This window comes from Diachasma alloeum, unplaced genomic scaffold (genome assembly GCF_001412515.2).
Source record: "Diachasma alloeum isolate Michigan unplaced genomic scaffold, Dall2.0 Dall_scaffold_00364, whole genome shotgun sequence".
NCBI classification, from domain to species: domain Eukaryota; kingdom Metazoa; phylum Arthropoda; class Insecta; order Hymenoptera; family Braconidae; genus Diachasma; species Diachasma alloeum.
Genome location: NW_021680503.1, coordinates 948,004 through 962,835, shown reverse-complemented (window position 1 = coordinate 962,835; position 14,832 = coordinate 948,004). Strand labels below are relative to the sequence as shown.

General features: G+C 41.7%; 3 protein-coding genes across 5 annotated transcripts in view; 1 reads left to right on the top strand and 2 right to left on the bottom strand.

The window, feature by feature from the left end:
• Positions 1–36: 36 nt before the first annotated feature.
• On the top strand, positions 37–3,748 carry LOC107041423 (sprT-like domain-containing protein Spartan). The gene is made up of 2 exons (XM_015261992.2): positions 37–277; positions 1,729–3,748. Exons 1-2 carry the CDS (start codon positions 188–190, stop codon positions 3,307–3,309), a joined length of 1,671 nt encoding a protein of 556 aa, XP_015117478.1. The 5' UTR covers positions 37–187; the 3' UTR covers positions 3,310–3,748.
• Positions 3,380–11,477, bottom strand: LOC107041422. The gene is made up of 6 exons (XM_015261991.1): positions 11,378–11,477; positions 10,798–11,012; positions 9,977–10,378; positions 6,366–8,828; positions 4,809–5,782; positions 3,380–3,677 (listed from the first exon to the last, which is right to left on the bottom strand). The coding sequence occupies exons 1-6, from the start codon at positions 11,388–11,390 to the stop codon at positions 3,506–3,508; spliced, it is 4,239 nt and encodes a 1,412-aa protein (XP_015117477.1). The 5' UTR covers positions 11,391–11,477; the 3' UTR covers positions 3,380–3,505.
• A 454-nt stretch (positions 11,478–11,931) lies between these two features.
• LOC107041394 (PAX3- and PAX7-binding protein 1) overlaps positions 11,932–14,832 on the bottom strand; it is an 8,138-nt gene continuing 5,237 nt past the window's right edge. For all 3 annotated transcript variants that reach the window (XM_015261932.1, XM_015261933.1, XM_015261934.1), the window contains 5 exons: positions 14,491–14,680; positions 14,133–14,256; positions 12,752–13,686; positions 12,343–12,461; positions 11,932–12,252 (listed from right to left, as the gene is read on the bottom strand). In XM_015261932.1, coding sequence (XP_015117418.1) covers positions 12,201–12,252; positions 12,343–12,461; positions 12,752–13,686; positions 14,133–14,256; positions 14,491–14,680 — 1,420 coding nt within the window. In that variant the 3' untranslated portion in view covers positions 11,932–12,200. The remainder of the gene's footprint in view (positions 12,253–12,342; positions 12,462–12,751; positions 13,687–14,132; positions 14,257–14,490; positions 14,681–14,832) is intronic.

Sequence of the window (14,832 nt, the reverse complement as noted above, 5' to 3'; positions counted from 1 at the left end):
GGGGAATATTTCGTGGAATGTCTGGCGCCCAAAAGACTGCGCTGCACGTCAATTTTGCCTGCACAAGCAAACACTGGTGATTTTTCAGAAAATTTTCGCAATTCCGCGACCAATAATTCAATAAATAAAACAATAAACGCATACGTCACGATTTTTTTGACATTCTTGACAAGTCTGAGCTTCAGACATGTCACCAGTCAACAGATTCGATCGAGAATGGCTGGACTGGGCAGACGATCCTGTTGGAGTGACTGAAAACGCTATCTTCCCAGATCACGTAATATTCTCAATAAATTCCTCAATAATTCCTTCTCGACGTATTTCAATTAATAATTATGTTGTGAAATGGAAACAACATTTATCTAAGGGAGACCGGCTAAATGGACAATGGCAAGTCCAATTTCCTGATGTTTATAACTCAGAAACAACTTCAGAAATTGAAGACAACACTAGGGGAGAGTTGGTAAAACGGACACTTTAGACTTGTTCTAATTACTCATAACTCAGAAACAAATTCATCAATTGAGCTCAGGTTAGGCTCATTACAAAGGGGAAAAACTGTTCTTTGCAATGAAGGAAAAATTAATAAATTTTATCAACATTTCAACCCGTTATTAACATTTCAAAAAAAATTAAAAGTGTCCATTTTACCCCAACCTTCCCTATTCCATTTTAAGTCAAAGTCAAGGCTCCATTTTTTTCATGCACGAGAATTCCTAATTAGACTACATCGTTATAGGAAATTACTCTTGGAATTCCAAGCAAAAAATCTTGACATTTTTAAGAAGGAATAATTTACGTGGAATTTCCTTTGATCTTGTTATTAATAAATCAGTCAATGTTCTTGAATATTCAATGAAATTTGATTTCTCAGGTTCCTACGACAAATTACTGAAAGTCGCGAAAATTCAGACAACTCTTCTTCTGAATTTTCCATCTGTTGCTTAATTTTCGCGATAGGTTTGAAAATCCAAATTGTCATTGAAAATTCAATGATCATTCATAATGAAAAACTCAATTTTATTGAGTTTCCAAGATGAATCAGGAATTCCATGATGCATCTGTTACTTAAATTTCTAAAAATTTCTAACAGTGTAGACAAAAACTCTCTTATTATCCTAATTGCCGAGTTTCTTCTCAAATGTTCCATGAAAATCTGAAGTATAGTGTTAGTTAATAGTTCTAAGCTACCACAACATCTGAGAACAAATAGTTGACATGGTCTCATTTTAGAACGAAAAATATGCAAATTGAACTGTAATTGTATAGAAATGCTTAATTAAGGCCCGGCTGGATTATCTTTCGAGCGTGATCCTAGTTGTTTTTATTTATTTTGATAATCTGAAATAATCGCCAATCACTATTCAGTTCTACATAGCCCTGGAGTCTCCAAAAATTATGATTGTACAATTAAAAAAACATTGAAAAATAATTGAACATTTTGAAAGAGCGTTTTTCAATAATATTGGAAAATAAACCCAATAGGAAGGAAATTGCAAATTAATAATTCGATGTATCTAATGGCTGTTGGGTCGTCATTTGTCATAGTAGTCTCCTGCGTGATGTCAAATCCAAAGGAAATTGTGATATATTTTACATTATGAAGATGAAAAAACAATCGAGATAACGTTCGAAAAATAATCCGCCCGGGCCTTAAAAAAAGAGAAAAAAGTGTCTAAAATGCCAATCAGATGAACAAGGCCCTAGATCATATTCTTTCACCCCCAGATCAACAAAGAGAATTACCAGCCACGAACCCTGGTGGACCAGACCCTGGAGATAGTGGACCCAATCCCAAACATCCATACCCTCTTCGTCCAGTTCAACACCAAATTCTTCAACAACGTCCTGCTCCCAGTCGAAGTAAAATGGAGTCCTCGAATGACCTCGTGTGCAGGTGTCTGCACCTTCAGATCACGCAACCGCCAGTGTGTAATCTCCCTGAGTGCTCCACTCCTGAAGCTCAGACCTAGGAAGGACCTCGTGGAGACCCTCCTCCACGAGATGATTCACGCCTACCTATTCCTCACAAACAACAATCGCGACAGGGACGGCCACGGCCCTGAGTTCTGCAAGCACATGAACAGGATCAACGCAGAGGCTGGCACGAGCATAACGATCTACCACGATTTCCACGAGGAGGTAAAGCTGTACCAGCAGCACTGGTGGAAGTGCAATGGCCCCTGCAGCAACAGAGGGCCCTATTTTGGTACAGTGAGACGAGCTATGAATCGAGCCCCGGGGCCCTCAGACAGTTGGTACGAGCAGCATCGTCGCACGTGTGGTGGAACCTTCATCAAGATTCGAGAGCCCGAGAAGAGCGTCTCGAAGGATTCAAAGCAAACGAAGAAGACTGATAACAATAGAACATTGGATGACTGGTTCAGCCCTCCTAGGGAGCAGAAGCCAAATATTCCCCGGGGTTTCGTCAAACTGGGGAATACCACCAACAATGTTCATGGGTTTGGAACTGGAGGACCAAGTTCATCCAGCAGAAATACTGGCAATTCACCATCCTCGGGGTCGTCTAGACTAGGGAATAGTGCAAATAATGTTCGTGGATGGGGGACTAGTGGCCCTGGGGGTTCGTCATTCAACGTGAGTCCCAAAATTCCTTCTCAGCCGAGGTACAAAGTCTCGGGGGTTGTTGGAGGGGGAGGGAATACTGGAAAGAGCTGTCTTTTGGACAGATTCCTCACGCCATCTAAGATCAAGAGTGACGTGATCGACCTGGGCACACCAGAGCCCAAGAGACCCAGGGTTGAGGGAAGGAATCTTCAGCAATGCCCAGTCTGTCAGAATCATTTCCCTGAGGAATCCATGAATGCTCATCTGGACGAGTGTCTGGAGAGTGGGAATGCAGCTGTTGGGGTCGATCAACCTCAGGATGTTGTGGGGAATAATGGAGGTAAGGTTGAGTGTCCCATCTGCTTCGCTGTTGTTCCTGTTGTGGGGCTGGAAGAACACGTGGATGCATGCATCTCAGGGCAATCGACAGAGGGAAAGGGTGCGGATAGATTCAGGACTGTTGAAAATGCAAATTCATTGGGATTCGCTGCAGTCGACTCGCCGCCTCGAACGACTAAGCAAGATCACAAATGCCTCATCTGTGGGGTTTTGATCCCCCCGCAGATGTCATTAGAGGCACACCTGGATAATTGTGTGAAAATTCGTTATGGTGATGATAGCGATGATGATTCCCTTCTCGTCACACCTAAGACACCCAGAGCGGAAGAGTACCCCTGCCCTGTATGCATGGAGATGTATCCTGAAGACGTCATGAACGATCACCTAAATCTCTGCATTTAGAAAATATCTAGTTCATTTCTAGTGAGTCATATTTTTCTTGTAATTATTATTTAGCATGAACTCTTGGCGGTTTAAGGAATTGAGATTATTTTTGTCTGGGACTTTTATTGAAAAAGGAGTTCATAGTATTTATTTTTTTAATTTTCTTCGCGCACCCACTTTTATAAATAACATTACAATTTGATAGATAAATTTGTTAGAGTTTCTCGTATAATCCAGAGTCGTCGAAACTGCTAGCAGTACAAACACCACATGTGAATTCTTGGATGTAGTTTGGGAAAAAGAGGAGGATTTGGTCCTGAGTGTAGTGAACGAACGTTAGGATGTTGCTTATGAATACGTGAACCGACTGTTTGTCCATTCTGAATCTGGAAGATTGAAAAATTATTGTTATAGTGTCTTTTTTACGTTTTATTAAAGAAGCATGTGTTCATATAAACGAGAATGTTTTATTTGTGAGGGGGTTAATGTCTATTCAACCAATTCTCGAACAAATTTCAATAGCTGTTTTCAGGACAACAATTCTTTCATTCAATTCATTTACTTTACTCGAAATTTTTTTGTTTCATTTAATTTTTTTCTCACATTGAATCCTGAATTACGCAATAGAAATTGCGATAACAGATTGGATTTTTAGTTCTTGTTCTCGTTGCTTGTGCAGATGAGATAAGTTGCCAGGAAGAGAATTATCTTGACTTTTCGTTTTTGATTTTTGCTTTTAAGTCCCGGATGGATTATCTTTGAAACGTGATTTCGATTGTTTTTCCATTTTCATAATGTAAAATATGTCACAATTTCCATTGGATTTTACATCACGCAGGAGTCTCTAAAAATTACGATTGTACAATCAAAAAAAGTAGAAAAAAAATTTGAACATTTTCAAAGAGTATTTTTAATAAAGATTAAGAAATAAGTCTGATAGAGAGGAAATAGTGAATGGATAATTTATCATGGTAACTAACGATCTCAAATCAGAAAGTTGGCTAGATACTACGAACACTATTCTAGGTGAATCTACAAGGGAGCAGAAACCAAAAGGGACATACTATTTTAGACATTTATGGAATAGAAAAAAAAAACAACCGTGGTTCTGGGGACAAAAGCTCCCGAGAGATTTAATTGTCTGGGTCAATAGAGTGAGAGNAAAAAAAAACTAACGATCTGACCGCCATTAGGTACATCAAATTATTAATTTGCAATTTCCTCCCTATTGAGTTTATTTCCCAATATTATCCAAAAATGCTCTTCGAAAATGTTCAGCTCTTTTTCAACGTTTTTTTTATTGTACAATCATAATTTATGGAGACTCCAGGGCCATGCAAAACTGAATAGCAATTGGAGATCATTTCAGATTATCAAAATAAAAAAAAACAGCCAAGAGCACGTTCGAAAGATAATCCACCTGAGTCTCAAGTGGAGTAAAAAATAATTACACACTGGCTTTCTGGTGGGAATTCATTAAAGAGTCGCTGAATTAGAACCTCCCCCATGAAACTCACCTCTTCGAATTCAGTGCATTCCACTCAAAGTTCCTGCTAATCATCACCTTCTTTTCATAATTAAAAATGGCCCCCCCACTCCCAGCGGGAACAATCTTGACATTATCCACAGCATCGTAAATCATCAAAGTAAGCCCAGCCTCATCGATCCTCGCAGTCAACGCAAACCCAGGGTTCTGGTCGTTGCAATGTCCCAAAGCAAGATACTCCTTTTCGCTCTCCGTAGACCTCGTGGCATTATGAGCTGAGCAAATACTCTCCCTCGTGATAGTGCAGAAGCTGAAGAGGGCTCGCCGCACGACATTGTCGATGTACCGATGGAGCCTCGTCCTCGCGAGGATCGACTCCACCACCTCCTGATCATATTGAATGGAGACTTCACTCTTGTTTACACTCATCGTAGCGTCTGTTGGGTCCCTCGGGAATGTCGCGACGATCATAAACTCATTATCACTCTTTGCGAAGGAACTATTCCCCCCAATGAGGTCGTACAGAGCCCTCATCCTCCAGATTAAGCTCATCATCTCCTCGGGTAGATTCTCGAAGGAAACGAGCACCTGGTACTTCCTCAGGGTCGACAGTTCCCTAGAGGCTTCGTAGCAAGCTGGGGTGTAGGGAACTATGCTCTTCCCATAGGACTGCTGCCTGCACTGCTTGTAGGGCCAGACATCCTCCTTGCTCTCCTCGATCTGATCCCCACTGACTTCGGCAGCGAGGTTCATCGACAGACTCGAGCCACTGCACTTCCCCTTGGCAGAGTCTGCGTACCCCCAGACCATATCCAGTTTAACAGAAGCTGGATCCGAGTGTTTTGTGCTCAACAAGTCCCAGCTCCAGGGGATGAGTCTGTCAATTTCCACGCAGAACTTCAGGACTCGTCCGTCGTCGACTGTCTTGCTGGCTTTGATCTTTAGACTGTCTGATAACCAGCTTGTTGACTCGTAAAGAGCTGCCAGCGTCCACTCCTGGAGGACCTGTAATGTCGGTAAATCATTTCAACTCAGACATCGGCGTAATCATAAATTTTTAATTGAGTTAGAATTTGGATAACAACTGTTAATGTGACTCAGCAATTTTTTAATTGTTGAACTAATCGTCAATTAAGTATTCAAATTTGGAATTAATTTATCAATCAATAATTGAGTTCGGAAGATTAGCGAATAAAACAATTGTGATATATTTTTGTTTTAAAATATACCACAATTTCCATAGGATTTTACATTATGAAAATGGAAAAACAATTGAGATAACTTCTTCACAAATTTCCAACCGTGTCTCATATCTCACTGGCTTGGAGACGTTGAGGAAGAAGAAGAAGAAGAATCGAGATAACGCTCAAAAGACAGTCCACCCGGACGTTAGGAAAATTGACAGTTCCATATTATCAAATATTTAACATATAATCAATAAAAATCTGCATAACAAATATTAGACTATTTTAAAATTGTGATGAGTCTCTTTAAACCTTTATCAACGTAATCGGCAACTCTTTTTAACACCGAAGATAAGTAATAGCGCTGGCCACCCTGTCAATTAAGCAAAAGGCCCACAACAAACCTTCATAGACTCCAGCTCGCTCCTGACCAACGACAACATGTACCGATTCCCGGTCTTCATCGCCTCCAGCCTCACCTCCGACGGCTGAATATTAAAAGGCTCGATGTAGACAGACAGCCCACAGCTCCCACTCGGCGGGACATAGCTCAGATAATCCAGCAGATGAATCCCCATCAACGGGAACCGTGCAGCTGTCCACGAGTGATGATTGCTATGATGATGCGCCAAAATATCGCTCATCAAATCGCTCGAGCTGACTTGCTTCTGACAGTCGAAGACCTTCAACTGCAGCCGCCCCCCCAGTTCAGGGACAATGGTCTCGAGGATGACCTTGTCCTGCAGCACGTCCCCCCCCTTCCTCACGGTATACTGGAGAGAACATCTCGGACAAATTCGAGAAATTTTCGCCTTCGCCCTCATCCCCGTGATTGTCGTGGCAGTCCTCGTGTGAATGGTCACCCCAGTCCTGAGGTACTCCGCAGGTGTGTTATACGACAAAAAGAACTTCTCCTTGAGCCCAACTGTGACATTCGCCGGGAGGTAGCCGTGAACGGCCAGCGCCCGTTCTGCGGTATGCCAAACATCCAAAATGGGATTGTAATTCTCCACAACCTGCGTGCCATGGATGGCAGTGCGAAAAATCACGTGATTGCTCCTGCCCCCGGGGAAGTGCGTGAAATTTCCCCTCATCGAGAACAACGAAGTGGCAGTGGCTGCCATGCGAGTGGTCGTTCCCAGATCTGTTGCCTGAATCGACTCTATCGTCAGCGGAACATTGATCCTCTGTTGATTCACGTGGAACTCCATGTTCTTGTAGATGTGATAAGTATTATCAGGCAGTGCGGACAGATACGCAACTGCATTGGCGATATTAGTTTCGTTGAAGTGGAGGCATAAAACCGCCTTCTGCTGGACCCTGACGATCATCTCGAGGTGAATGGGCTCCCTCGTGATTTTATTTAGCTTGAACTCCTTGAGGATGTCTTTGACCCTGATGGGGCTCTCTAAATAACTCGAGAGGGACTGCATCACTCCCGTGGCCTTCATGTACAGTGAGAAATCGTTGAACGTCGTTCCACTCCCGTGACTGTTCAACGTGAAGTAGGCGACTTCAGGGATGTTCGATGAAGGACTCGCGATTACAATGCTCTGGACGACAGCCCCAAAGTTCCTCTTGGTGTCCTGATAATCGAAGAGATAATTTCCGGTCACAACGGGACTGCTTTTCTCCGGCCTCCTGAGAATTCTCGTGAAGTGCCCAGCGATCGCTCGGATGTGCCTGTAACAGGGGAACGTCGTCCTCTCCATAGACTTCAGGCTCGTGTAGAAGTAGTTGTAGAGGTGGACGTTGGGCTCCCCCTGGATGTACCAGTAGAGCGAGATGATTCGGTTGGCCGAGGGATTCGAGACGATTAGGAGAGTCAAGGCGGCGATCCTCATCTCCAAGTGCTCGCTCCTGTTCACCAGGATCGGCCAGTACACCGGGTAGATGACGTCAGGTCGCAGTGGAGCTGTTGGGAGGGAGGCCCAGGCTGCCAGGACCCTCAGGTGCCTCGACTCGACGCTGTTTCCACTCGCAATGGGCTCCAGGAACTCCACGACTCGCCCCAGTTGGATGTTGGAGAGCCCTTCCAGCCAGATCATCTTCTTCTCGTAGACCTTGCTCTCGGTGAACTTGTCGAGGTACAGGCGAACGTAGTCGTCCAGCATCTCGTAGGGACAGTAGACCATGCACGTTCTGTAGATGAGGGTTCCGAAGGTCAGGATTCCAGTGTTCCTCACTTCAATCGAGGTCTTGTAGCCCAGGTTCAGCAGCGGCTGGAGACCCACCAGCAACTGAACGTCTGGTTTGCGAATGTGAAAGGGGAGTTGAGTGAGCAACTGCATTGCCGTTATGTGGGAGACCTTGTTCTGCTGGATTAGCTCGAGGATGAACAGGGCGGACTCCTTGGTGCCTATCTGGGGGAGAGTCTCCAGAAACATATTGCGGATTGTCTCCTCCTTGTAGCTCGTGCCTGAGATGTTCCTGTAGGCTGCCTGCAGGTCTGATCTGTTCAGCTGTCCTAAGTAGTACAGCAAAATTGATATTGTCTTGTTGTGGAGGTGGTCGATGTCGGTGTCCAGGCCGGGGTTCTCTAGGCGCTGACTCAGCCGGTCCAGCAGACCGGAAATCCCGCGGAATATTTTGTCTTTTGAGGGGTCACCGCGGCCCTGGGATAAGTCGCTCTCGGGGAGCTCGTGTTGAAGACTGAGTTCCGTGAATTTGTCGGATTTCTCGGAGGGCTGGGAGTCGGTTATTCTGGTCAACTGAAGGATCTGGCGGGTGGAGAGGAATTGGGCCTCGCCGAGGCTTTGGAAGGGCTGGATGTAGATCTCGCCGGTGGCGTTGATCAGCGTTATTTTTGTGTGGTTGCCGTGGGATTCCACTTTGTATAGCCGCTCTGATGACTTCATGACTGGATTCTGGAAAATAGAAGGGGGAATGATGAAGGCGGGTGATCATGGGGGATGGGGAGAGCTCAGAGAATTTGTAAATGCATTTTTTTTCATCATTGGAGAGTTTTTTGGAATATTTTGGATTGGTTTGGGGTATTCGAAAGTTTTGGGTGAAGGGGTCGTAAAGATCAGAAGGGCCAGAGCAGAAAACTACAGCTGGAATATTAGGGAGAAAGGCCTGAAGAAGGCTGAGATATTCTAGGGGAATCAAAAAATTCTTAAATAATTAGAGAATTTTTCTGGAAAATTTTGCATTCTTCGGGGCCTACATTCTAATTTTGAGTACCAAGGGTCATAGAAGAAAAGCATGCGAGAATATTTTAGACATATTAGGAAATTAGAAGAAACATTAAAAGAAAATTGAAAGAATTTGAGAATTTTCACGGAAAATTTCATATACCATTGGACTATTACATTCATTCATTCACTACATTCATTCATGTATTTACTTCTACATTCATTTGAAAAATTGGAAATTTTTTCAAAAGATTACGTACTATTCGCAAATGCTGAGGAAAGGTTATGAGGGTCACAACAAAAAACTGCAACATGAATATTGGGGAGAACGTCAAGAAGAATGCTGAGATATTCTGGGTGAATGAGAAAATTCTTGAATAATCGTAGAATTTCCCTGGAAAATTTTGCATTCGTCGGAGCCTACATTCTAATTTTGGGTACCAATGGTCATAGAAGAAGAGAATATGCGAGAATATTTTAAATATACCGGGAAATAAAACGAAAAATTAAAAGAAAATTGAAAGAATTTGGGAATTTTGTCGGAAAATTTCACATTCCTTTAGACTATTCTACATTCATTAAAAAAATTATTATTCGAAAGAAGTATTATTCGAAAATGCTGAGCAAAGGTCATAAGGGTCAGAAACAAAAAACCTAAACTATGTGAATATTAGAACAAGTCCCGAACAATGCTAAAATATTCTCGACATCAAAAAATTCTTCAACAACTTCACAATTTCCCCAGGAGACTTTGTATTCCTCTAGACTATTCACCCATTATCTACATCACTCATCGTTTCCGGAGAAATGTCAACGCAACGGAATATCCCAGACTGAAACCCTAAGATAAAGCGATAACTGTATTCTTTCAGCATTACCTCATCTCTATTTGGACACTCTAATCTCGGTACATTGGTCCAAGTTCTGTGTGGATGCCCTTGACACGTGCGAGGATCGAAAAATTTCCTTATGACCATCTTATTATTATCAGGGGTCACCACATACTCGATGTTACATTTTCCATAGTGATTACTTTCCAGGGAATGGAAAGCGACTTCTTTATCGAGAGTGACTAAATCTAGCTGGAGAATGCCAGCTATACTTCTTTTTATATTCGTCGCCCAAGCGGCTTCGGTTCCCACGCTGAAATTGGTGATCAATCCGTCTTTATAGATCAATTGGAAGGGCTTCTGGAGATCAACAATGTTCTCCTTGATTGCTGCATTGTCTTCTTCGTGATTATCCGGACCGTTTCGGATGAAAGTCTCAGTCGAGTGCAGCTGAACAACGAAAGCTCATTTTTATCACTGAATTATGCAAATTTTTTTCAACTCCTTATGCGGCGAAATGGACACTTCAGGCATTTTTTTTAAATATTCGTAACTCAGGAATCCAAATTCGAATTTGGAATCCTCAAAATCCAAATTTATCAAATTCGTAGATAGTAGAAGTGTAAATAATTAGATTAAGTTAATGGAGCTTCACTGATAGTGTAAATAAATCTTGTACATTTATGTGCTTTGAACAATAAAAAAAATCAGAAATAAATTGATCAATTGAGTGCAGACTGGGTTCATTACAAAGAGACAGGGGTTTATTCTTCAAGAAAAAAAATTATGCCCCTTAATAAACAATTCAATGAGGTTTTAAAATTTGAGAAAAAATTCTGAAGTGTCGATTTAGCCTCGTATAAATGTACCTGTAGGAATGCAGCGGTATCGGTGGTCTCCACATCGAAAATACCCTTCAATCCCCAGGTCGATGCGGCCCTCGAAGGCAACAACACCCCGGAACTGACTTCCGTAAAGTAAGAGTAAGTGTACTTCTTCCCATTTTCGAATAAATCATTTCCACTCGCTATAGAACTAGCGATCACCAATATCCAGGATATTTTTAACGTGTGTAGTATCCCATCTGTCCACAAATGAAAAGACACATGAAGCACTTCCGAATTATTAAACGAAATGAAGATTAATGTTTCGATGTGTTTGGAATAGTGGAAATGTGAATGAAAATTGCTGAGTATTTTTTATTTATCGAGGAGATTGTTTCAAGCATTTCGTTTTTCGAATAAATATTCTCATTTTCGAATAAATTATTTCCATTCCATCAACAATATCCACAATATTTTCAACTTGTATCCCATCTGTTCACAAATGAAAAAAACACATAAATGATGTGAACAACCGGATGAAAATTGCAGAGTATTTTTTATTTATCGATGAGAATGTCGAGACAGTCAGTCTTCAGTTTTTTTTACTTCTAATGGAGAGACGTACCTGGAGACAACATTGTTGCGACCGTTGGGAATACTGATGTCGACTGAATAATCAGAAAAGTCACGGGTCTGTTTGATGACCCGGTCGAGTATACGTTAACAGCTCGACTATCTCAAAGTTTAATAAACGTCAATGTGTATCCCCAGCATTAACTCGTGTTAGTTTAAATTATCCCATCGGCTGATTATCCTCAATCTCATCATGTCCTCTTTATACATCATATCAGTGTACCCCCAGACACTACAATATCTTTTTTCTTCTTTTCCCCTCGCTCTCTCCCTTTATCTCCCTCTTTCTCCCCAAACCATTGAGAAAATATCGAGAAATATCAGTCAATAAATAACCAAACATTTGAAAAAAAATTCCACCCAATAATCCTCGTGTTATTGTTCAATTGTAATTTATAGTTATATTTGTACAAATATTTTCATGGTGAAACGTAATTTGTGATAAAATGACCTTCGACCTCTTCTATATTTAGAGGCCAGTGACTATGGCGATAAGAGTTTCTTCAGAAAAAAAAGGACTCGTATGGAAAAATAAATGAACGAAAATTTTCTTTCACATCGACATCTCTAGAATTTTATTCTCTCTTGCACAGTTCATTTTCAGAGTCAATAATTTATAATTCTAGCGTACGTCACAAACAATCGTAATTTTTTCCGGGACTCAGCCCTATTTCACGTGCATAATTTTTTTTACTATACAAAATGTGATCATGAATTCATTTTTTACAAATCAAATGCCTATTTCAACTTTACAAAGCATTTTTAATAGAAAATGTAATTGATTAACTGTTGGGGGATGACGTCTGGGTGTCGTATTACTGTGGCTTGATTATCGACAGGATGGATTTTGAGTAATCCCAGGCTTCACTGTGAAAATGCAAAAATTTTGTCGTTCGAAATTTACTCGTTGACGTGAATATTAAAAAATGAAAAAATAAAATAGGGGAGGCAACTCACTTGTGGGCAGGATTAGCTTGATCTAATTGATCACTCAATTGTTGTATAAGCGTAGCAAACATCTTGAGGTGCTCGATTGTGGCGCCTTGGAGCCATGCTCTTGGCAGAGTACTCATTATCTGTAATGATTTGAAACAAAAAAAAATCAATGTCAGAACTATTTATCATCGAAGATGATTGGAAGAAAATTGCATGCACATGTTACACCTCCAAATGACTTAATTTATGATTTACTATTCATTTCGTCTATTTCACATCTTCAAATCGAGATTGGGTCAATAATTGTTGAACTTGAGTGAATTATTGGTGAATGAAGAATGAAATTCTTCTCAACAAAAATTGACGAATGAGAAAAATCACCCGAAGATTGTAACAAACGCATCAGTTACTTTTCCGAGAATAAATTTACCATATTAGCTTTGCCCAACGCATCCACAGGAGGCGAGACCCTCAGCCCAGCCAGTAGATACCTATTCAGCAGAGACCCCAGAGCAAGATTCTTCAGCTGATTATCCCCCAGCAATCCCTGCCAGCTCAATATATTCCTCAGCAATTTAACCGCCATGGTGAATTGTCGTTGAAAAAACGTATGCTTAGGATCCAAAACTTGTTTCGGAAATATCGGAATGAACACATCATTTTCAACAGCCGATTTGATTTTATCCAGAATGCCATTGAACAGTATCTCAAGATTTTTGCACGTGTCATTTAAATTTGGATAGTCACGAATGAGACGACTGACAGTACCGACGAGTCTTAGTGTCTGAGATGTGGACATTGGGTCCCACATTTTCTCGACAATGGAGGTGAGCTTCGGTAGAACAATCTTCTCCATCGTCAGAGGAATCAATCTCACGTCTGGATCGCATCTCAATGTCTCTTCGTTTTCCCCTCTGTCCAGGGCATAAAGCAGCAGGGAATTGTACCACTTGGTCCTCTCGAGGTCAGCACTCTCCATCAGGGGATTCCACGTGATGAGGTGTTGTCGAATGATCGGTGAGATCATCTTTGGAATGCAGAGGGAGACGTAGGCCTCGGTGTAGGCCTCCATGTCAGTGTCCCTCCAGGATTCAAGTTTAGACAGAATACCCCGGACTGAACAGAAGTCGTCCATCACGTCGGAGAAGATCTCCTGGCTCTCCTCGTCGATCTCCTCCTTCGTCTGTTTGAAAACTAGGTTCTGCTGCTCTGTCACTTCCTCGTCGCTCGACATTCCGTCTATGTGTTTGGGCATGTTGCGGTTCAATTCACGAGCTCTTCGACGTCTGGCACGTCGCCCTTCGCGTTCTGTCGCTCGACGAATTCTCACGTCGTCCTCGGGACCTCGGCGGACTGGTTGGCCTCCTAGAAAATTATTTCAACATTTCAACTGGGGCTCGAATTTTTTTTTGATTTTTTGGGTTATATCGACCTATTATGATCCAAAAATTGCGAAAATGCATTTTTTGAACTGTGTATGTATGTGACAAAGTTTTTCGTCAATTTTTCGCTAATAAATGGATAGAATTGAATCACTTTTCTTCTTAAATGAAAGTATTGCTAAGCCCTATCCATCGCCATTAATTAAAATTCAATTCATTGATTCATTTTTTTAATTTTCGAATTTTTTCAAAATTCAATTGTAACACGATAACTAAAAAAAATGTACTAAATTCATTGAATGCCAAAGGAAAATTTATCCAATAATTCTAGAAAAATTGTCATAATGAATGGTCTTTTTTAATGGAATAATTAATGCAATCGCTCAATTGTGGATAATTTCAAGGTAATTATTGAAAGCGAATACAGACTTGCAGCAGAAGTGATCTCCTCAGCTTGATCCCTCGTGTCCTGCCTCCTCCGTTCGATCAATTCATTAGACCTGTCACCGTACAAATCCAGCCATCTCTGCTCCAGTCCCGTCAGCAGAGGCAGCTAACAAAAGAGAGAAATCACATTATCACCTCGAAATGAGAGGGTTCAAGTACCAAAAAAAAATATTCTGCTGATACAGAGAAGATTCTGACCCCCGGCATACAAAAATTGAACTAAACACGATCAATGCAACTGTTGCACAGCGAAAAATAATAATCTGACTCTTGAATAAATGAAGTAGACAACATGAGGGAAGCGGATTAATTGAAAAAACGTGATAGCGTGAGGACCCACCTTCTCGTCAAGACACTCTACCAAGTCAGTGACATACCCACGCAACTCTTGGTAATATCTGAAGCGCTGGGCCAATTCAGGTGCACGCACCGAGCCCTCGTCCAACTCCTTCAGGGTCTGGTCTAGTTCGTCCTGCAGCTGTATCTGGTCCAGTTGGTGACGCCTGTGGACCTGTTGCAAACTAGTTACCCTGGAAATTGCATAAAGGTTTCAACATACTTTAATAGTATATTACGCAACTAGTGCGGAAACAGGCGGAGACCGCCTGCTGTCCGCACGTGTTGCGTATACTATTTTATATGATAAGTGCGTGATGAAGTCTGGGGGCGGAGGGGGGGAGGG